Below are 23,170 nucleotides of genomic sequence, written 5' to 3'. Positions count from 1 at the left end.
AATCAAAAGACATGCATAATGGATGTTCATAAAATAATGTCCCAGTTATGGTGCTACAAGAGTTGAGTGGAAGCACAGTTGAGAAAATTGCTGTCTTTCTTAGAATGGAACAGCGACACGGTGCAAACAGCTGAAGCTGCTTCACAAACCGTTAGAGGAACGTCTAGCGTCTCCTGCTGCAACATGAATATCACAGAACCAACGTGGAGTCGCTCAGTGCAGAACAATGGATTCAACTCCCCCCCCCCCCCCCCCCCCCCAAGATAATAGCAGCAGCTCAATTTAAAAATGCACCCTGGGTTTTTTTTCTTTTCTTATTATTTATTTCCTTCTCATTTTGGTTGTTTTGGACCAAAAAAAAAACCCAAAACAAAAACAAGAAAAAATAACCACCTTCCTTTCTTTGAGTCTGTGTCTTTGACTGTAACGTCTCTCTATTTCTGCTCGGCTCATTATTCGCTTCCCTCCTCTCTCCTGGACCAGTCGGCATTGAAACGTTAAAAAAAAAAAAGAAAAAAGAAGACAAGTCGAGACGGAAAATGAAGAAATTGATGTCAAATATTCCTCCGCTTCGCTCCGGTGATGCTGGAGTTTAGCCTCCAACTAGGAGAGTAAATTACTGACTATTTTGGCTCGTAAAAAATAAAGCACTACTCGTAAAGTGTGAACAAAAAATATATAAACCAAAGAGGCAATGTGCCAGTCTTAAAATGCAATGATGATAATATAGACCTTACTTCTTTTTTTTTTAATTCTTATGCAATTACTCTCATTATATGTTTACTGGTTGTTTGAGAAACTACATTATCTTTATTTACATCTTGCTTTGCGTTGTTGTTTTCCCTCCTCTGATAAGTATATTTGGTGTAGTATATAATTATACAAGTATATTCCGGTATGTTACTGGAATTGACTAATTTAAATAACGTTAACAATGTAAAGCGGAACCACTAACCAGGCACTAGTGTAGATAAATATATAAATAAGATAAATAGATTGATAATAATGTCAACATAGGACTTTTTTTCCTTTGTCTCATGAAACTGTGTATATAGGTGATCATATTCATTATGTCTATTATGTCTTCTATATTAGATATTATGACTATATCCTGACATACGTAACACTATATATTTTCAATACAGGAAGATAATTACAGGATAGGAAATTACTATTTAATATTGGAGAAAGAGTACGATTAGATATGTTTTACTTATTTGTAGCCCTTTTTGGGCATTTAACAAGATTTAGTATATATATATATATATATATATATATATATATATATATATATACGTACTGTCATCAATCCTGACCTTTACTGCTCGTAATTTGACGTCAGCTTTCTTTACATGTTGTAGAGCAGGTGACAAAAGGAACAGATTATTCTATTCATGATTTATATAAAAGGAGAAATTTAAATCATGAAAAAAAAATACTTTTTAAAACTGCAAGCAGAATTTCTCAGGGAAACATTTTCTTGGGAACATTATCTTTTAATATATATATATATTTTTAATACAATTATATATAATTCTTTGGGCAGCATTGAAAACAAAACTGCATCAAACTGGCCAAACCACATGTGGAACCATTTCTATTGTACACAATTATCTAAAGTAAATGTGTTCTGGATACAAAATCTGGCATCATTGTCATGGTATATAATGTATTTTTACGATTGAATCAATCTTTGGCTGTATCTTTACTACGTACCGTCGCCCTCTGGATACAGTCTTTATTGTCAATGTGTAATAATTTCTACAGGGGAAACAGAAGAATTCTATAAGTCACCGAACAGCGAAGCTGTTCTGCACGAAGCGTCCCTCAAAAGAGAACGACTGCACGGAGAGGAGCCTATTTTTATCAGAAGATTAGTATTCGTTCGGCGCTCTGATGACGATCCGACAGCAGGCCGGGGTAAACAAACTTGCAAAATGTGTTTTTAATAGTTTGCGTAGAACAGTGGAGCTCTGCGGCACGAACGCGCAACATCCATCAGGCTCCAGATGCACAGCGCGGCGGCGAGTCGTCCTGGGTGTTCGCTTTGTCTGCGAAGCTGAGAAGAAAATGCGGGTTACGATAAATCATGCCCACATTAGCGAGTCTCCCCGTCGCTTGTTGTCCGTTTTAGATTCTAATGATCGCGTCTTCATTTGATTGGAATCGCCGGCATTCCAGCGCATTGAGGCTGATTTAAAATCAATACATGAGCAGCGTTGGGAATGTCGTTGAAAAAAAAAAATCACAAGTTTTGTTCCATCTCGAGGGTCAGTTTCCACGAGGAAGACGAAACTGCTCGGGATCCGTCTCCGTGGAAACGGGGGGGGGGGGGGGGGGGACTGGACATGAGCACTGAAGACATTAAGTATTAAAGTCCGTCTGCACGTGCTCAGTAGCTGGACGACAAGAAGTTTCCTCCAGAACGTCATGACGCCATATTCTCTGCGGACTTGGTACTTTTATTTTGACGGTCACCGTAATAACAATGCAACTTGGTGGTCTATCCCCCGGAATGCTAGCGTGTGTGTGCGTGTGTGTGTGTGTGTGCGTGTGTGTGTGTGTGTGTGTGTGTGTGTGTGTGTCTGTGGTTTCAGTACAAAAGCAAACAGCACCCACTAGTGGCCCAACATGCCAACTGCATCCTTTTCTAGCATTTTTACAGACAAAGTTTTCCAAACGCGAGCATTTTCTGGAACAAAAACATACAAACGATGCACTTTTTGCTTGAAAGGAGGTCTTAAACCTACTCTTTTCGCCAAACTCCTGTTTACAGCCAGAGGAGCTCCTCGTCGATGCTGAACTGGTGGCGAGACATCAGCCCCGGATCAGTTCCCAGCTTCCGTTCAGCTTCCCGTCTCGGCTTTGTTCCGCTATTCTTCAGGTCCGTTTGAAGGAGCGACGACACTGGAAACAGAAATACACAGTCGCACACGTGAAGACACAGCAAAATGAGGGTCTTGATGCAAAAGGTCACGTTCCAAATTTTGCTCCCTAATCATCTGCAGCTGCTTCAAGAAGCAGCATCAGTCCGTTTTTAAATATGGTCCTCGTATACTCCCCCCCTCTCCCCCCCCCCCACCCCCTCCTTCAGTGGAAGGAGCCGACCAGACTTCCAAAAAAAAACCCCCCCCGAAAAATCCACATGGCTGCCTCTGCAGCCTCTTGCTGATTTAGGGAGCGCGAAAGAGCAGAGCCAAGGATGGATAGATAAAATATTGATGAAAAGCTAAATGTGTGATTTGTAGCAGGGCATCAAAGGCGTCTCCTTTACTGGTGCAATGAGGGAGAGAGGAAGATGTATGGACGCGTCCGAATCCACGCAGACGATGACGTGCTGGCGGAGGAATTCAGAAGTGGGGTGGGAGGGGATCATCTCGCCGAAGGATAGACAAAAGTCTTTGAAGTCTTTTTTCTCAAAGGAACATACCTTCTTTGTTTCAAAGCAATACGACGCGGGTCCGTTTTCTGTTTTTCCAGGGATTTGTGATCCGCAGGGTTGACGACTGGAGTTTCCAGGAATCCTCGCGTTGACGCATTCCCGCCGCCGCCTTCAAACCCACCCCGAGGCCATTTGAATAAATGGCGAAAATAATGTGTTATTTGCTTGTTGCGGCTTCGTAAAAATGAGTAATTGTCGGCGTCATTCCACTTCATATAATTGAAAACTGCCTTGGCGCTCCTGGAAAGTTTTAAGGTGGAGAACCAATACTCCGGAGTCTGTTGATCACTCGGACTCATTTTATTGGGCCGATAAATTTGGCCGCACTCTTTATTATTCCCCTCACCCAAGGCTTTAGAATTTCAATTTGCGGATTATTTAAAGGTGCATTAAAGGCATCATCTACACAGGTGGATGGATCGCCGTGGCCGGGGTGTTAAAAGGGACTTTTTTGAGCCGCGGTCGGAGGGAGTGCAGAGCTTTCTGAGCTCCTGACATCAAGAGACGCCGCGCCGCTTAAACGCCATATCATTCCCCCGTCAGACGCTTTTTACAGCAAAGGAGCAAAAAAAAAGTGAAACTTCTCGGGAGAGTAAAGTCGTTTCTTTGTTGTACAAGTTCCAGTTCAACGTTTCACAGGCTTCGGACCCTCGTGGAAGTCGGCGGCGCCGACGTTCTCTGGAACACTTGATTTTTACATGATTCTGCAAAACAACCTTTAAAAATATAGTTTAGCCACCTATACTTTTTTTTTCTCCCCCCAATGTCTTTATTTGAACTTCAACCCATGGATCCATTTCCCCATCGGCCACCACATGAGTTTTTGTTTTCCAGATGACAACTCTCCATATATAGTTGAGTTTCCCTTCCTTCTTTACATTTTAAACAAATTCTAGCTTATGTGATGCTTTTAAAGTGACGTGGCAGCAAAACACAACTTTGCCGCCCGTGGACGTGTTTCCAAGACGTTCTGAGGTTAAAATGCCAAAGTTTTGCTCCGTTGTGTCATACTCGGACCCACTGATGATGTAAGGATGATGTAAGGCCTCCGTCGCCATGGAAATGGGAGGAAAACGCAACTTTTTGAAGAAAACGTCAGGTTCCACCACCGTGTAGACCAGTGTTTTTCAACCGCTGGATGAACGCTGGTGTTTCCTCCAGATCTCGTCAGGTGAGCCGTGGGAAAGTATCCAATTTCACATTTTTTTCTAAAAAACATTTGCTCTCACAGCGACAGTGTGTTGCAGAGTAATGATGTATAAATACTCTTCACCACTAGAGGGCAGCACAGAACTTTGCCGGTGAAATGTAAAGTGACAGACGTCAGTGTGGTTCATCTCAACCTCCTGCTACCATCTTGTATCAAAGTACTGTGTCAGTGACAGTGATGGAGAAGTTTTTGAAAAGGAAGAATGTGAACCAGGATCTCAGCTCTTCATCCATCAGGTCCAGGTTTCACACTGACGGAGGCACTATTAAAAAAAGTCCTTTGTTTCTGGATTTACTTGATTCCTGTTGATAAAACTTTGATGAGAACGACTTTATATTGTTAATAGAGGCTACAGAGTTTAACATTTTAACATTTTCGGGTGGTGGTGGTGGTGTTGGTGGTGGAGGTGATGGTGGTAGTGGTGGTGGTGTGCCTCCAGATTTGTCCAAACAAAAAGTGTGCCTTGCTCAAAAAAGGTTGAAAAACACTGGTGTACACGACAGAAGCTCTGTGAACCACCGTCTTCATGTCCTGGAGCCACTAGGTGGCGCCGTCCGTTCATTGCCAGTCCTCCAGCCTCCATCTTCACACCAAGAGCACCACCTGGTGGAGGCCGAAGATAAAGGAAATGCTTCACGAGGCTTCATTTGGCCTCGAGTAAATCGCTCTTCTGCACATGCTCAGTAGGTCGACGATGAGATGGGGTGTCGTGACTCCTGGGGCTTGGTCCTTTTATTTTGACAGTCACATTGACAACGGCGGTTGCGTCTCTGTATTATTAGTATTGGAAATTTCTAGATGATCGATTGTAAAGAACAGTTTGTTCTTTATTTTCACATTTCTTTTCCTCTACTGGTGTTATTACTACCGTCTCCACTTCCTCTCCAAACCATTCACACTGTCGTTGGTAGATTTAAAATGAGATATAAATGGAAGCCCAGTTTGTTTGCTTCACATATGGATGATCCCATTCTATGTACATGATACTATATATATATATTAAACTGTACTCTATAGTGGCTCCACCTTGCAATGGTCAGTGTTGCTACATCCTGATGAATTTGGGTTTTTCTGAGGCAGATATTCTATTTTCCTTTTTGATGTTGGCTGTTTGATGATTATTTAAATTCTTCAGACGGACGTACGTGCGAGATGTGGGCGCCGCTGCCGCGCTATCGCGGATGTGGACCGACGTATTTTCCTTTTCACCTCCCGGACTTGTTGTTCACACGATCTGGAGGAAAAACAAACAATTAGGCTGCAGACCGACGCGCGGGACGACGGCCTGCCGCCCAACTTGTTGTTCCACTTTGCTCTTCTTTCACCCTTCCCTTCGTCTTCTGCACCCCCCACCCCCCCCTCCACTAACTCTCCTTTCATCCAAACCAAATGCTAATGCAGCCGGAAGCCTCTTTGAAATTGAAATGATGTGAAAATAGAATTGCAGTGGCAAATGAGCTGTGTTTGCCGATACCGTCGGGGCCAAACAAGCCCTTTGAACACCCCCTCCACCCTTACCCCCCCCACCCCCCCCCCAGCCCACCCCCCCCCCCCCCCAGCCAGGAGGCTCCTTCGTTCTGGGCCGGCGGTCTCAGCGGCGCTACCCCTCCCTTTCCAAGACGGCAGTGAGGCTTTCAGTAGAGATCCAGCAGAGGCTGATTGGAAAAGAGTTTGGATCCACACATCTATAGTCACATTCTCACACACACACACACACACACACACACACACACACACACACACACACACACACACACACACACACACGTTCGTGTTTCAAAGCTTCAAAGTCCAATGACCTGCGTTCTGATTGGCTGTCGTCGGTGTTGAAACTCCGACGTGTTCCGATCACATGATTATTCAGCTCTTATGAGATATTTTGAGGAAAGTATGTGAAAACACACACTCACACACACACGCACACACACACACACACACACACACACACACACCACAGATGTTTGCAGAGATGTGAAGATAATACGGCCTCTTCTCTCCACTTCAGCGCGACTTCCATCCTTTCACTCAGTCTCTGCTGTTGATGAGAACTGATATGTGACGGATAACGCCGACGTCTAACTTTAATTAACGCCGAGTGGGTGCTTCTCGTAATTATACATCTAGATTATTACTAGCATTTTGACTAAACATCCTGATAGCACACATTCAGCCGTATTCTTTCTTTAAGGTTCTGATTCGGTAAATGCTGTTTGGCCTCTGTGAACTGACAGCTGAGGTAGAGAGAGGGAGGATCAAAGCTGGAGATCCACCGCTCTCAAAATATGTATTTAATTTATAACCCCCCCCCCCCCCCCCCCCAGAACCACCACCACCACCCCCTGCCTCGACTCTTAAATCTCAGGGTCCATTACTCGTGTTGGGCCCATCGCACCTCGTGGGCTCGCTAAAGCACACAACATTTTACATATTCTCAAAGGCTGGGATCCGCATTCAAGGCCGAGGTGACAGTTCGGAACAGCTGCGATGATTGAGGTTGAGTTGAGGTTATTAAAGCGGATCCTAGACGTAATCCTTGCGCGTCGGGAGGGGAAATGGTCATTAAAAGCACCGATCGCCTCAGACGAGGCGACGTCCTTCGGTTGAGGTAACGTGTCGCGCACGGCGAAGCCGAGGCGACGGTCGAGAAGAGAGACTCTGCTTTGTTGACTGTAAAAAATCAGGCATGTGGTATTTTGTGTGTGTGTCTTAGGGCCCGTCGTCCACACCGGGAACCTGGTTCACCCGAACCAGATGTTTCTGGCCCGTCGTCCACACCGGGAACCTGGTTCACCCGAACCAGATGTTTCTGGCCCGTCGTCCACACCGGGAACCTGGTTCACCTGAACCAGATGTTTCTGGCCCGTCGTCCACACCGGGAACCTGGTTCACCTGAACCAGATGTTTCTGGCCCGTCGTCCACACCGGGAACCTGGTTCACCCGAACCAGGAACCTGGTTCACCCGAACCAGATGTTTCTGGCCCGTCGTCCACACCGGGAACCTGGTTCACCCGAACCAGGAGCCTGGTTCACCCGAACCAGATGTTTCTGGCCCGTCGTCCACACCGGGAACCTGGTTCACCCGAACCAGGAACCTGGTTCACCCGAACCAGATGTTTCTGGCCCGTCGTCCACACCGGGAACCTGGTTCACCTGAACCAGATGTTTCTGGCCCGTCGTCCACACCGGGAACCTGGTTCACCCGAACCAGATGTTTCTGGCCGGTCGTCCACACCGGGAACCTGGTTCACCTGAACCAGATGTTTCTGGCCCGTTGTCCACACCAGGAACCTGGTTCACCTGAACCAGGAACCTGATTCACCTGAACCAGATGTTTCTGGCCCGTTGTCCACACCGGGAACCTGGTTCACCTGAACCAGATGTTTCTGGCCCGTCGTCCACAATGGGAACCTGGTTCACCTGAACCAGGAACCTGATTCACCTGAACCAGATGTTTCTGGCCCGTCGTCCACGCCGGGAACCTGGTTCACCTGAACCAGATGTTTCTGGCCCGTCGTCCTCATGAGGCAGTTTTTTTCAGAGTGAAAACAGCTTTTGATGAACACGGGTCCCAGAGTGGGGAAATTCTAAAACCCCGGCTCGTGCCGCCCACACCCCGGAGGCGGGAGGAGGAGCGGGGGCCATAGACCTATAGAACTAGAGGTATAAACAGGTTCATGGGCAGGAATCTACCTCTAAATTTCTATGTGCTCTGTCTTCTTCTGTGTTTTCGGTGTGTTTGGTGAGTCACAGCGCCCCTATAGGCCTGGCAGGTGAACTACATGTCCTGAAGCCTCGTGTTGAGACGAGTTCATAGTGACATGTGGACGGAGGTTTTTTGGAGAAGGCTGGGGAGATAGGAGATTGCTTTTCTCGTCGTGTGGATGTAGCCGTTGTGTGTGTAGCCGTTGTGTGTGTGTGTGTGTGTGTGTGTGTGTGTGTGTGTGTGTGTGTGTGTGTGTGTGTGTGTGTGTGTGTAAGACAGTGGGGGATGCATAGCTGGGCAGTGTGGCCTGGTTTGGCCTGGCTGCGCTCTGCTCGATGTGCTGCAGCCTCCAGCATCACGACTTGGCCGGCTGCCCGGTATGGAAATACCCCTCAGCCTTAATGGACATTTCATTTAATAATCAGTGATTGATCACTGCTGGTAATGATGTACAAGCGGCAAGAATCGGGATCGGGAGAATATTCTCAGTCAATAATTTGAAAACATGGCGGACTCTGCTGAAAGACGGGCCAGCGTGTTGCCAATAGCGGCACGTCTCCTTAACTCGCCGCTTGTCAATATGGAATCTCTTTATTTGCCAGTGGCAATTAGCGCCACACAGTCATGTTGTTGCGTTAGAGTCACGTCAACCTCACAGAGATAATTAGCCACAGTTGACCTTTCCTTCTCTGGGCTAATTTTAGAGAGGAGACTTCATCGGAGACGGGGGCTTCTCGGAGTAGACGAGTCTGGCCATGCCCCCCCCCCCCCCCCCCCGAAGAGGGAACCATTGTTCACTAATGTTTGGTTGTGCACACATGTACTGCCTGTGTGGAGACGTCAGTCTGACCCCGCCGTGTCAAACACATGGCTTCATGTTGAGACTGAAGTAGTTTTCGAGAGTAATTCATTGTTTTTGTGTGAAAATGTAACACCTTTGATCTCTATGAAGTGCCCCTCTCATCCGCTTTGCATGGGACATTTTTGCATCGTTTTTTGGTATTAATTCGGACATGGTTACTTGTTTACGTCCCAAAATCTAATGGATTGATCCTTGAGTGATGACATATCATTCCTGAAAAGTCATGCAATTCGTTGGTAAAATACATACAAACCACTAAATAACGATACAAGCAGACGTAAACGTAACCTTCCCGGCCAAAAATCCGACGCTTCCTCCGTCGCAATCGTGTCTGTTTGATGCAGTACGAGAAGATTGTCACCATCCAGTCCTCAGCGTTTTGCATATTTCTGGCATCCACAGTCACTCTCCCTATATCCTCAGTTTAAAACTAATATCATAGATTATCATCTTATATCATTGCATGAATATAAGAACAAAAAAAAAGTGGCGTTTCTGCCCTGATCGCTCAGTGATATTGATCCTCCTCAAAGCTGATTGCACGGTTCTTTATCAATTAATTCCATCAATATTTACTTTGGCTGAGGTCAGTTGGCGTGTGATTGGTTTGTGTAAATGATTCAACGTATTTTTCTTCTTCTTCTTCTTGGCTCAAGCTCTTCGCCATTGCAGTCTTCACTGACGTTCGTTAGTCCTCAGGTCCGGGGCATATGTCACACAGTCTCACTCACACACACACACCTGAAAACGATGTACATGTCCTCTTGGATGTAGGACACCAACATGGCGACCGTTTAGGGCCACGACCTCGTAAGCCCGCCGCTCCATCTTTCCCTATCCTCGCGTCCAACGCACCTCATGGGGTCCAAACTTGCCGGTTTAGTCATTAAGTCGCATTTATTAGCGATGTAGGAGGTGGTTTTAGGGCTACGTCACAATTTAAGGACGGGCATTAGACCCTCGGTTGTAAACGTTAGGGTCTGGTAATTGCAATACATCAAACGGGGAAGGCCCGACCAATAAAGACGGTGTGTGTGTGCTACTCGGATAACACATTAAAACACACAGAAGACGGCAATATAGGGAGAATTTCACTGATAAGCGCTGGCCGTTTGACGGCGGCGCCGTTAAGGTGTGCTGCGGCTTTAAGCTTTATAGGCTGTGCCTCCCTGGGCGGAGTCCCGAGGGACGACTTGGTGGACGAGGGCAGTGTCCAAACAGTAAAGTTTAACGGCAATAAATTAAATATGGGTCCGAAGCATCACTGATTGGGCGACCAAGCTAACTCCCTCCGCATTTATGAATTTGAATGGATTGTATTATGCGTTAAAAAAAATAATAAAACAAAATCCCCATTTGAAAGGTTTTAATATATCTCTCAGTGGCGAGGGATGAACAGGAGTGAAAGCCATGACGGCAGAAAATGAGCTTGTATTCATTCCCGTGCAGCTACGTGAAAACGGCTTTTACACTAATTGGTTTTGTCACCATAAAGCCCCGGGCTTCCCCTTTTTAAGATCTCCTTTACATCGTGTGCAGACCTGTGGGTGAGTGGGGGTGAGCCGGGGGTTGTGTTCCTCGTTTTACCCAGAGAAACAACAAGGTCAGCGGCCACAGTAATCATTTCTGCCTTTATTGGAGGAACGGCACAGTCGTAATTGCAATGTTTGTTTTTGTGGTTTTAAAAAGAAGAAAAAAAAACGAACAGTCATGTTTGTCGGTGCTGAGAGCAGGGAGTCGTTTGGTTTCATGTTGGATGAAGTCGGGAGTTTCCACATTTGGCCACTCGTGGGCGCTGTTGATTTAAAATCTCCACTAAAGGCATGCATTTTCATTTAAAAGCGTTTTTTGTGTAAATCAGGTGGCGTTGACATACTTTTGGGTTGATAATTAGTCAAACACTGACGAGTGGATCATTATCTTATTTACTGTGAAGTCACTGCAGGTTTAAATTGACGATTCACCGGTATTTGATCTCAAATAAAGTATAAATCAAAAACCATTGCTAGAAACTTCCTGGATCCTCAAATTGTGCTCTGATAAAATAAAATACATCTTGTGCCATAAACTATTTGGATGCAAAGGGGGGGGGGGGAGAAAGGCTGTTTAAAAAATATCTATAACTCAATTAAACCTGTGGTTAAAAAGCAAAAATAAAACCTAACAGTCATGTTTGTCGGTGCTGAGAGCAGGGAGTCGTTTGGTTTCATGTTGGATGAAGTCGGGAGTTTCCACGCTTGGCCACTCGTGGGCGCTGTTGATTTAAAAGCTCCACTAAAGGCTTGCATTTTCATTTAAAAGCGTTTTTTGTGTAAATCAGGTGGCATTAACATACTTTTGGGTTGATAATTAGTAAAACACTGACGAGTGGATCATTATCTTATTTACTGTGAAGTCACTGCAGGTTTATATTGACGATTCACCGGTATTTGATCTCAAATAAAGTATAAATCCTTAGCAAATGCCAAATTTTAATCAAAAAACTTCCTGGATCCTCAAATTGTGCTCTGATAAAATAAAATACATCTTGTGCCATAAACTATTTGGATGCAAAGGGGGGGGGGGGGGGGGGGGGGAGGCTGTTTAAAAATATCTATAACTCAATTAAACCTGAATGAAAGTGCCCGAAAAATGAATGCATGTCCCCTTTAAGGAGCGCGTGACACTCCATATGTATTCAATGTGTTTCTGCGGCTATCCACTTTATGTGACGAAAATAGAGCGGGGGGGTGCAGAGGGACGGCCTGTGAAACCAGGGAACCGGCGCTCCGCACTTCATTGGTATTTTATCGCCGCTACAGTGTGCCTTTCAGCCGCGCGACGATCTCCTCGGATTCCAGGAAAGCGCCGACGCGTCCGTCTCAAACGCGTGAATTTACACGCAAGGGCCAATAGAAATCGAATAGAAATGAATCGGTAAATCATCCATGAATTAAAACGCGCCAGAGAACGTTTGTTACACAAACAGGTTTTCTGCTGAGTCTGGCCTCAAAAGCCTCCAGTCAAAATCCATATTTCTTTCCCGTGTAAGTAGGGTCACAAACCGGGGGTGGGGGATGGGGGTGGGTGGGGGGGGGATTAGAACCTCTGCAGTGGGGCTGTCACGCCGTATTTCAACCGAGCAGCGGTTGAACACAGAGCGGAGCTGACAGGGAGGAGGAGGCCGCCGCTCACCAGCAGCTTGACTCCCCGATAAACGGGGCCGGGCCACCGGCCGCCCGGCCGACACCGCCGGCTGCGCTGAGTCAGTTAGCGGCGGCGAATCAAAAAGAAAAACGCTTGTCTCCCGAGATGAGCGGCCGCGCTGCGCTGACGTGTCCCGAGACGTATTTGGGGAGACTCGCCACCGCCGCCGCCGCCACCGCTCCAAGCGTTTCCACGACGGTTCCCGATTCAAGCGTCACGAGTTCAAACGCGTGTCGTCTCGATAGGGTTGAGTCTTTATGGTTCTCACGCAATAGCACAACAGAGGTGTCCGCATTAGGGGGGGGGGGGGCGGGTTAAAGGCTGAGGGGTAGAAATGATCTGAATTCGGCTTGTGTCCCAGATTTTGACTGTACTGTTCTTCCGCGATAACGCATGTTGATGATGTCATCAAGCCACGCCCACTGTGGTCAAACTGCTAAATGTCAAAGATTTTTAGTTTTTTTCTCCATCTTTTCACCGCTCAGAGCGACTCGCTCGGTCTTCATCTGAGAAACTGGATCGAGTTACGACAGTAGATTCCTGCCGACGCCGCGCTACGTCTTCGCCGCGCTACGTCTTCGCCGCGCTACGTTTCCGCCGCGCTACGTCTCCGCCGCGCTACGCCTCCGCCTTCCGCTCCACTGTCCAGCGTGACCCGACGCTCCCCGCCGTCGGCGCGTCTCGCCGGGGGTCTCGGTCCGCGGGGCGACGCTCGTCTTTACGTCTTCAACCCGGAACACTGATTGCGTTTTCCACGGGGGCGCAGCAGGCGGCGTTCTCCGTCGACGAACGACTCGCGGAGATTAGAAAGATGAAAGCTAAAGGGCTCGTGGCATTTATTTTCGTTCCGTTCTGTCAGGTTTTTTTTTTTCTTCTCATTCTTTCTGCCGCCTCTCCACTTCCTTGTTCGTTTTGCACACTAGTCACACGTCTTTGCTCGCTCCCCCCCCCCCCCCCCCCCCCCCCTCCCCTCCCCCCGACATCTCGCTGCTTTGAATTGACTCACTGACATTGACAGTGTGGGTGTTTGTTTCGTCAGAGAGCGAGAGAGAGAGAGAGAGAGAGAGAGATGGAGGGGGGGGGGCAAGAATAAGATCATGAGGAGGAGAACGGGAAATGTGAGTTGATGGAATGGGCGGCAGGGGGGAAACCAAAACGACAAACACACGCAAAGGAGAAGAAGAAGAAGTAAAGGACTGCAGCGGCGGTACAGCAGAACGAGAGAGGGACATTAGAGTGGGTGTTAAAGCTCTTCTTGTTCTGCGGTGCGTCACTTTGCAAGCGGCTCACAGCCCCACCAGGCTGCACATCGCCGCCAGTGGCTTTTAACAAATCTCTTCTTTTAACAGTGTTTTTCAACCACTGCTCCGCGGCACACTGCTGTTTCCGGGAGATCTCGTCAGGTGTGACGTGGGAAATTATCCAATTTCAAATTTTTTTTCCATAAAAAAACATTCACTCTCACAGCTGTGTGTTGCAGAGTAATCATGTGTAAATACTCTTCACCACTAGAGGGCAGCACAGAACTTTGCCGGTGAAATGTAAAGTGACAGACGTCAGTGTGGTTCATCTCCACCTCCTGCTACCATCTTGTATCAAAGTACTGTGTCAGTGACAGTGATGGAGAAGTTTTTGAAAAGGAAGAATGTGAACCAGGATCTCAGCTCTTCATCCATCAGGTCCAGGTTTCACACCGAGGGAGGCACTATTAAAAAAAGTCCTTGCTTTCTGGATTTACTTGATTCCTGTTGATAAAACTTTGATGAGAAAGACTTTATATTGTTAATAGAGTTTCACATTTTAACATTTCCGGGTGGTGGTGTTGGTGGAGGTGGTGGTGGTGGAGGTGGTGGTGGTGTGACTCCAGATTTTTCCAAAGAAAAAAATGTGCCTTGGCTCAAACAAGGTTGAAAAACACTGTTCTCACCTACTTTTGGACATGTTTGCTCATGTTATACGACATATAGGGCAACGGAACCGTTGACATTTGTTTTGTCGATAAGGTGTCAAGGTGTGAGAATTTATGAGTGGGTAGGTTCTCTATTTGACCCGCATTGCATGATTTGTCTTCAAGGATCAATCCATTGGGTTTTGGGATCGATCGGCTCGATATTTCCTCCTCCGCCAGCGCGCTGCTGACTCCGCCCCCCTCGTCTCCAACGCTCAGCCAATCACAGGCCAAGTCGCTCAAGTTGCACGAGAGAATGGGGAAACCAGCAGAACGTTATCGAACGTTGACATTGCGACATAGTGAAGCGGTTTAAACCACCGTGATGAACAGTGGAAGCAGCTGCGGATCAATAGCCTGTGATAATCCGTCGGTTTCCATGGAGACGAACGTCTGGTCTGAGTGGCCGTCCCAGCTTGGGTTCTTTGAGCCAAATGGACTGAAAGGCACAAGAGTTTGCTCTCAGTCGAGCTCCTGGCCCAGCGATCGGTGCGTGACGTTAAACACGAGACTTGGAGTTCCCTTTGATCTTGGACGCTGATGAAAGCGTCACACGTCGGCCTCGACGTGAAGAACCAACCAGGGAGCAGCTGGGCCGGTTGGTTCTTCAGGCTTACTTAGCAGCTCGCTCTCACTCTCCTCATCAAACGGCCCGCTGGACTGCATTAGACCCGCATTACTTCCTCGGGGGGGGGGGGGGGGGGGGAACGGCTTCAGTATTTATAGTTTACGGCCTGTGGGGATTTTATCCAAGGTCAGTAGTAGATTACCTATTTGCCTCATTGAGCCGTGCGTTCCGTTCGATCCCTCTTTCCGTTTTTTCTTCTCTTTTTTTCAAATGTGCATCGCTTGATTGATTAATCCCGCGTGTTTCAATGCCGGCGTGGGCTTGACTGATGCGTACAAAGAGCAATATGTATGTGCGGAGCGCCTCCTGTTGCGCGGGAACGCGAGATCGATGCACGGCCTCCCCTCGCAATAATTACCTCATCCAGGAGACGGGGAGGCCTGGGGGTGGAGAGCACCGGTGCGTTGTCGCGCATAAGTGTGTGTGTGTGTGTGTGTGTGTGTGTGTCGTTCAAGCTTCTCAGCTGGCTTTTTGAGTCATGGGTTGTTTCAGTGGCGAGGAGCGTGAAACTCTTCATCAGTCGCCAATCAATGCAGTTGGTAGAGAGACAGAGCGAGAGAGTGGGAGGGAGAGAGAGAGAGAGACGCATGAGGAGAGCAGAGATAATGAGTGGCTGCAAAGACAAAGACGGAGAGCGGCGATTATCCAGTGAGAGGCTGAAAATCAAAACGTCGACACGTTGCCCCGGCTGAAGCATGAGTGGACGCGGCGGGACGGCGTGATCCCATCAGGCGGTTGAGACTCCATGTAGATTTCTGTGGCCGAGGCGGGCGAGGGCGTGTTCGTGGCAGGCGACGGCAAATCAGACTTGAAAGCGTGTGACGTTTTTGCAGACGGGTCCTTTGAGACGGAGGTGTATTTTGTGTTTTTTGTGGCGTTGAGAGCGTCTGGATGGTCTCCGGACCGGTTCAGCTGAACTGCACCGGGCGTTTAGTTTCATTAAACGTGAAAATGCAAATATTTTGTTGACGATTGTTCCTCCGTTTACGAAGAAAGTTAGTGGAACTTTCTAAAAATGGCAGAAACTGCGCTATTGCCACATAAATAATCAAAGTAAATGGTTCTTCTGCACACGCTCAGTAGATGGACGATAAGAATAATGGTACTTTACCAAAAATATTGTTGGAAAAAAGTAAATTGGACATCCAAGTTGAAGAAAACGACAAAACAAACTGCAGTATTTTACCAAAACTTCCGTCCTGTAGGATTAGCCCCGCCCCTCTGGGCCGCCCGACGGATCTTTGATCTCTGGGTTCGCCGGCTGATCGCTCCGTCCTGTAGGATTAGCCCCGCCCCTCTGGACCGCCCTCTGGACCTTTGATCTCTGGGTTCGCCGGCTGATCACTCTGTCCCGTAGGATTAGCCCCGCCCCTCTGGACCGCCCTCTGGACCTTTGATCTCTGGGTTCGCCGGCTCATCGCTCCACGACTTGTTGATCGCTTGTTTGTTTGGCGTCGTAAAGTCGGCCATGATGGAATTTCTGACGGACGCCAGGAAAATCATAGCACAATACTGACATTTACGAACGAGTCGCTCCGTACGAAACTTGATTTATTTGGTTTTAAAGCTTAAAAAAAATAAAAACTCTTTGAAATGAAAAAGATTACAAAATATTTTTTGAAGAAGTTCTTTGGAGAAATTCTACATTTAAAAATGTGTACTTTGATTTATAGATAAGCATTTTGTTGTGAATAAAGTGCAGAAGACACACACACACACACACACACACACACACACACACACACACACAGTAGAGAAAGATAGAAAAGTTAGAACTTCCTAATCAGTGACCGCCGCCAGCTGGGACTTTCCCCGAGACATGAGACTGACTGACAGGGAGGGGGGGCAGCAGGAAGGTGGGGGGGGGGGGGGGGGGTCAGGGCTAGGGCCGTCTTGTCACCGGGCAGTTTACAACTGGCACATGACTGGTGTGTGTGTGTGTGTATGTGTGTGTGATTGGTGCTGTCATAAATCTGTCTCTGCAGTTGTGATCCCCACTAACCCTGAGCGGCTTGACAGCCGTACCCCCCCCCCCCCTCCCCTCCCCCCCCCAGCTCTCTCTCTCTCTAATGGGGATGTTACTTTTGTTCCTCGTACAAACAAACCTTCTATCGGTTTGACCTTTCCTCAGTCTCACACTGAGGTTTTCACCACGGCGACCAACATTTGTTTCCGCCCGCCAAGAGATCAGTTCTCTCGTCTTAATTTCCCGAGTTCAGGCAACTTCCTGTGAACCACGGCCAGAGTAACGACTTCCTCTGCACATGCTCAGTACTTTCACAATAAGATCAATGTTTTCCTCCAGTGTGGTGACCCCCAGTCCGCATTCTCCTGGGACTTGGTGCTTTTATTTTGACAGTCACTGCCATAACAATCCAACTTGGTACTTTTCTTTTGACAACCATTGTCATAACAGTCCAACTGGGTACTTTTATTTTGACAGCCACCGCCATAACAATCCAACTTTGTAGTTTTAGTTTGACAGTCACCACCACAACAACCCAACTTGGTACTTTGATTTTGACAGTCACCGCCATAACAATCCAACTTGGTACTTTTCTTTTGACAACCATTGTCATAACAATCCAACTTGGTACTTTGATTTTGACAGTCAACATCATAACAATCCAACCTGGTACTTTTATTTTGACAGTCAATGCCATAACAATCCAACTGGGTAGTTTTCTTTTGACAGTCACCGTCATAACAACCCAACTTGGTACTTTTATTTTGACAGTCACTGCCATAACAATCCAACTTGGTAGTTTTATTTTGACAGTCACTGCCATAACAGTCCAACTTGGTAGTTTTCTTTTGACAGTCACCACCACAACAACCCAACTTGGTAGTTTTATTTTGACAGCCACCGCCATAACAATCCAACTTGGGACTTTTATTTTGACAGTCACCGCCATAACAATCCAACTTGGTAGTTTTATTTTGACAGTCACCATCATAACAACCCAACTTGGTATTTTTATTTTGACAGTCACTGCCATAACAATCCAACTTGGTACTTTGATTTTGACAGTCACCGCCATAACAATCCAACTTGGTAGTTTTATTTTGACAGTCACCATCATAACAACCCAACTTGGTACTTTTATTTTGACAGTCACTGCCATAACAATCCAACTTGGTACTTTGATTTTGACAGTCACCGCCATAACAATCCAACTTGGTAGTTTTATTTTGACAGCCACCGCCATAACAATCCAACTTGGGACTTTTATTTTGACAGTCACCGCCATAACAATCCAAATTGGTAGTTTTATTTTGGCAGTCACCATCATAACAATCCAACTTGGTAGTTTTATTTTGACCGTCACCACCACAACAACCCAACTTGGTACTTTTATTTTGACAGCCACTGCCATAACAACTTGTGGTCTAATATAAAATCACCCGTGTTTGTCTGTTTGTCAACAAGATGTCTCACATACTAATGAGCGTATCTTCATTAAATATTGGTGGCCATCCGAAGCAAAATAATTGGTACAAATTAATCTTGTAAAGAGTTCAAACACGGGGATTTTCACAGTGTTTTACACAAAAATTAAAGAAATTAAAGCCATCCAGAAGAGATTTACAAATGAATAAAAAAAAGCAGTATATTAATAAAAGAAGTAATTTGTGTGTTTCCGAACAACCACTGACCAGACGGTCCATTAGTGAAGATTTATTTTTAATGAGTCGATGTTTATTGTCCCGGCAGAGACGCTTGTTTGTGTTTTCCACCTGAAGCCAGAGACACTGCAGAGCCTCACGATTGAGCGCGTTCACCATCAGCTGGAATCCTCCTGTCCGTTGGGGGCCGGAGCGCCGTCCCCCACGCCGTCCCCCACGCCGTCCCCCACGCCGTCCCTCGTTTTCTTGGGACGCTTGACGTCGGGGGAGACGGAGCCGCTGCGGCGTCCCGCTGCTTATTCAGCACAACGGAAAGCCCGAGTCAGCGTTCGCTTATCGGATCGCCTGTCAGGTCTACTAAGGCCGAGCCGGGAGGCGGCGGCGCTCCGGGAAGCACGACTCGGGTTTGGGCCTTCAGAATAAAGCGGCGTGACGAGACGAGCGGCTGGCAGGAGTTCGTTCAGAACTCGCTTTGTTGAGTCGTTCTGTTCCAGATTCCAGAAACAGACGATCAGATCAGTTTTTACTCCTGCCAGTCGGTGACCTGAACATTTTTTTTTTTACCGAAGCGAAAGACGGACGTCCAGTGTGCGTGTGTGTGAGTGTGAGTGTGAGCGTGCGCACGCTTGAGGCGAATCCATTGGTCGATGAGTCATGCGCCATCCTGGCTTCCTTGTTTCTGATCTGTCACGCAACGCTTGTGTTTATATCTGTTTTTCCCCTCTGTGCTTGTTTGTCTGTTTGTCTGTTTGTTTGTTTGTTTTAAGACTTGCATGTGTTTCTCTTGACAGGAAAAATGTAAAAAAACGGAGAAGCACCTGACCACTCCTTTCTGTACACACACACACACACACACACACACACACACACACACACACACACACACACACACACACACACACACACACACACACACACACACACACACACACACACACACACTGCAGTAAACCAGTAAGTCTGAGGAGGAAATTGTTAGACATTTTGGGAAATATGTTGTAATTCCAATATGTTCAGTTATTAGAGCATCTTGGTTTTTTTTTTTTTTTGGTTTGCAGACGTTTAGCCTAAAATTTGTGTTTTAACTTAATAAAATTCAACTCAATTATCAGTTTGTGTTTCAGAACACTATAGTGAAAAACCCCCAAATTCTACATGAGCAAGCAGTGAAACGGCAGCTTTTTCATTCACTATAGGCAGGAATTACTAATTATTGGTGTGTATATATATATATATATATATATATATATATATATATATATATATATATATATATATATATATCCATCAAGACAGAAACTAGTGTTCTCACTAGAGGGACTTTTAGACTGGCTGAAATTTCAGACGGTGAGTTTTGGTGGAATACACTTCCAATATTGTCCGATGTAGTTGGACCTCTGACATAAAATATGAAATTCTTGGAAAAAAAAACAACTTCATAATATGGGACCTTTATGACGAGCTCACCACTTCACTTTGATCTTTTCAAAGCCCCGATGACGATTGAAAAGAAAACGACATATTTCCCAAAAAAATACTTAACTGTCCTTTGAGTTGATCATCTAATTTATACTTTATCATTTATACTGCGGTTCACTATTGGCAAAGTGGAAATGAAAGACGAATAAATGTGTGTGTGTGAGCACACCAGGGGGAGTGTGTCACGTGCTTCAGTTGAGTAATTTGTTCATAAAATGCCTCTTCTTCTTCTTCCTCTTCTTCCTCTTCTTCTTCCTCCTCTTCCTCTTCTTCTTCTTGTGTTCCTGTGCTGCTCCAGTGTTAACATGACGTCTTTGATGTTTGAGACGTCTCCGTCTCTTTGTCCTGAAACATTGAAATCTTCCTCTTGAGCAGAAAAAAAAAAAAAACGTAACATTTTTGCCTCTTTTTTTTTTTTTTTTTTAAACAAAAGTCCCTCTTTTCTTGCTCTTTTCTTTAAAACGATCTCCCGCGCAGTGAATTCTGACCGAACACGCGGACATTGCGGTAAATTTCTTCTTTTTACCCAATCTCCTCGTCGGCGGGAGGATTTTTTGGGGGAAAAAAAAAAAAAAAGGGGCGATTATTAAAAAAAAAAAAAAATTGTTGAGAAATCTTTCTTATCTTTTTTTCTTTTTCTTTTTCTTTTTTCTTTTTTTTTTTTGCAAAAAGAAACAAAAAAAAAGAAAAGCATCTTTTGAAAAGCTGTGTGTGTTCTTGATCAACCTGTTTTCCTCCTTCTTGGTCTTTTAGGTCCCCTTACAAAGAAACACACTGATGATTTAGCTGATAGTGACCGCACGGATGACGAAGGTATTTTTTTCACCCCCCCACCCCCCCCCCCCCCCCACACCCACCGATGCCAAACTGATTTGCATGACGAGGGCAACCAGACCCACCCTTTCTCCTCCGATTTTGATATCTTCTTTGATTTTCTTCCATTTCTTGTCCTTTTTTTGAAAGTGATGGACATTTTCTTTTTGCTCTTCACTCGTAAAACTCTCTTTTTTGGGCTGGATGTGTTTTGTCCCTTTTACGGCTTGATGTCTGAAGTTTTACATGTCTCCCACCATTCTTTATGACATTAATCCTGTGACACAGATGATATGCTTGGATTTACTGTTTTTCCTTCTTTTCTTTACTTTTCTATGTTGCATCCCACCGGCAGATTATCTCAGTATTATTAACCCTTCAGCCAGCTTTAACACATTTTTTTTTTTTTTTTTTTTTGCATGGTTTCCTTTCAAGTATTTTTATTTCCCTGTTTATTTTTGATTTGCCTTGGTTTATATAGATTGTAGTCATGTTGAAAAAGTCAACCTTTTGGCTCGCTGGCTTACGTCTTCAAACACCTGGTCTTGTTTTTTTTTTTTTTTTTTTTTTTTTTTTTTTTTGGGGGGGCATCAAAACCAATTACCCTGCAAACTCTTGCCTAATTTAACATCAATTATTTTTTTTTTTTCCTCCAGTGGCGGTAACTGGCCGTCCCGCCTCCTGGCGTCATGTTAAACTCTCTTTCTTGTCGCCCTCGGATCCCCGGTCCCACGGCCGCCAAATTGGTTGCACATGAAACGCAGGTTGGCCAGCGCCAGTGACAGACTTGGCAATCGCGGGATGAGCCGGTGTTTCAAATGACACGGCAGGATTCATTAATTCATTATCTGGCCCATTCATTTCAGTGGGTTTTTTTATTATATTTTATTAAAATGACACATAAATACCTTTAATCGATTGCAATTGACAATCAATGATGCTAATATCTCATGATCTCAATAGAACTGCACGTTTCATGTGGCCAGTTTCCCCCAGTCGTATAAATACTTTTAATTATTTTGACCTTGGGATGCCGCTGCAAAATGCTCATTGCACACCTCAGCAGAAATACTTATGGGTAAATAGACAGCTTATACATGATGTCATTTTTCACACGAAACGTTTTGGGAGTAAGTCACACGGCAGTAATGCGATGCTGCTCATGCACCCGTAAAGAAACGACGCTATGGACGCCTTTGAAGGCCTTGATTGCGCCATGAATATATTGGGATGAAAAGAAATCTAAAGGCGGATGGCGAACAAAGATTGCAGGACAGGAACTGTGCGGCAGCTGCCCTTGATATTGAAATGAAGTGCTGTTTTGAAAGCTTTGCCTCTGCACTCGAAACCTGTTAATCCCAATAATAATAATAATAAATACTTTGCTTAATTGCCGGGAAAGAAAAGGCCTTTGACGAGTCATGTTGGAAATGAAATGTCCTTGATAAGAAATGGAAAACCTTGAGATCGTCACGTCCCCTTAAGACGGCGTTAATGACGGGCGAGAATCCTTAATAAGGCACCTCGGCGGTACAACGTGACCAAGAGAAGTAAACAGCAATTACATCCAAATAAGACTCAACCATCGCCGTGCCTTTGATCTCTGCTGCCATCGTGTCGTTTTTTTTTATCATTTTATTTATTTATTTTTGTCGGAGCTCTGTCTCCCTCACACACACACACACACTTTTCCTCACACACACACACACACACACACACACACACACACACACACACACACACACACACACACCAGCAAGATTACCGAGAGTCACAGAGCTCAAACAGATCCATTTAATAAAATCCCAGCAAGCTTCAAGTATTATCTCGATAAAGGAAGCGGGGCATCCAGCTAATCCCGTTTAATATAGAGGGGGAAATATGCTCGCGAAGACACACACACACACACACACACACACTTGACAAACCAAGTGTGACCATCCGGGACCCCCCCCCCCCCCCCCCCCCCCCGCCTCATGTCACTTAATGCTCTTACCCTTCACCACGTCGCGCCCTGAGAGATGCGAACCAAACAGGAACGCCCAAACACGACCGCGCCCTACAAAAACCATCGCGTTTTCAAATCTCCTCACACGCGGTGACGCCGGGTGTTTGTAATCCTTTTTGTGCTGGGGAATAGAGATGTAGACGCTAAAGTCCCCGAGAGCTGAGGATTTGTGCAACAGCACCCCCTCCACCCCCAACCCCCCCACCCACCCACCCCATTACTGTAACAGTTGGGAGGGGTGGCTTCACACAAGTGGCTGTTAT

General features: G+C 45.9%; 1 protein-coding gene across 2 annotated transcripts in view; it reads left to right on the top strand.

Annotated features, from left to right (window-relative positions):
* The window catches only part of nlgn1 (neuroligin 1), a gene marked incomplete at its 3' end in the record, with an annotated part of 292,084 nt that overhangs the window by 64,552 nt on the left and 204,362 nt on the right, over window positions 1-23,170 (top strand). The window contains exon 2 of one of the 2 annotated variants that reach the window (XM_080506555.1): window positions 20,840-20,899. The exons of the other annotated variant lie outside the window; for it this stretch is intronic. Coding sequence (XP_080362681.1) covers window positions 20,840-20,899 — 60 coding nt within the window. The remainder of the gene's footprint in view (window positions 1-20,839; window positions 20,900-23,170) is intronic. 2 annotated transcript variants of the gene reach the window in all.

This window comes from Blennius ocellaris, assembly GCF_963422515.1.
Source record: "Blennius ocellaris genome assembly, chromosome: 12".
NCBI lineage: Eukaryota > Metazoa > Chordata > Actinopteri > Blenniiformes > Blenniidae > Blennius > Blennius ocellaris.
The sequence above is the reverse complement of the archived record's forward strand: the minus strand, read 5'-3'. Positions and strand labels throughout refer to the sequence as shown.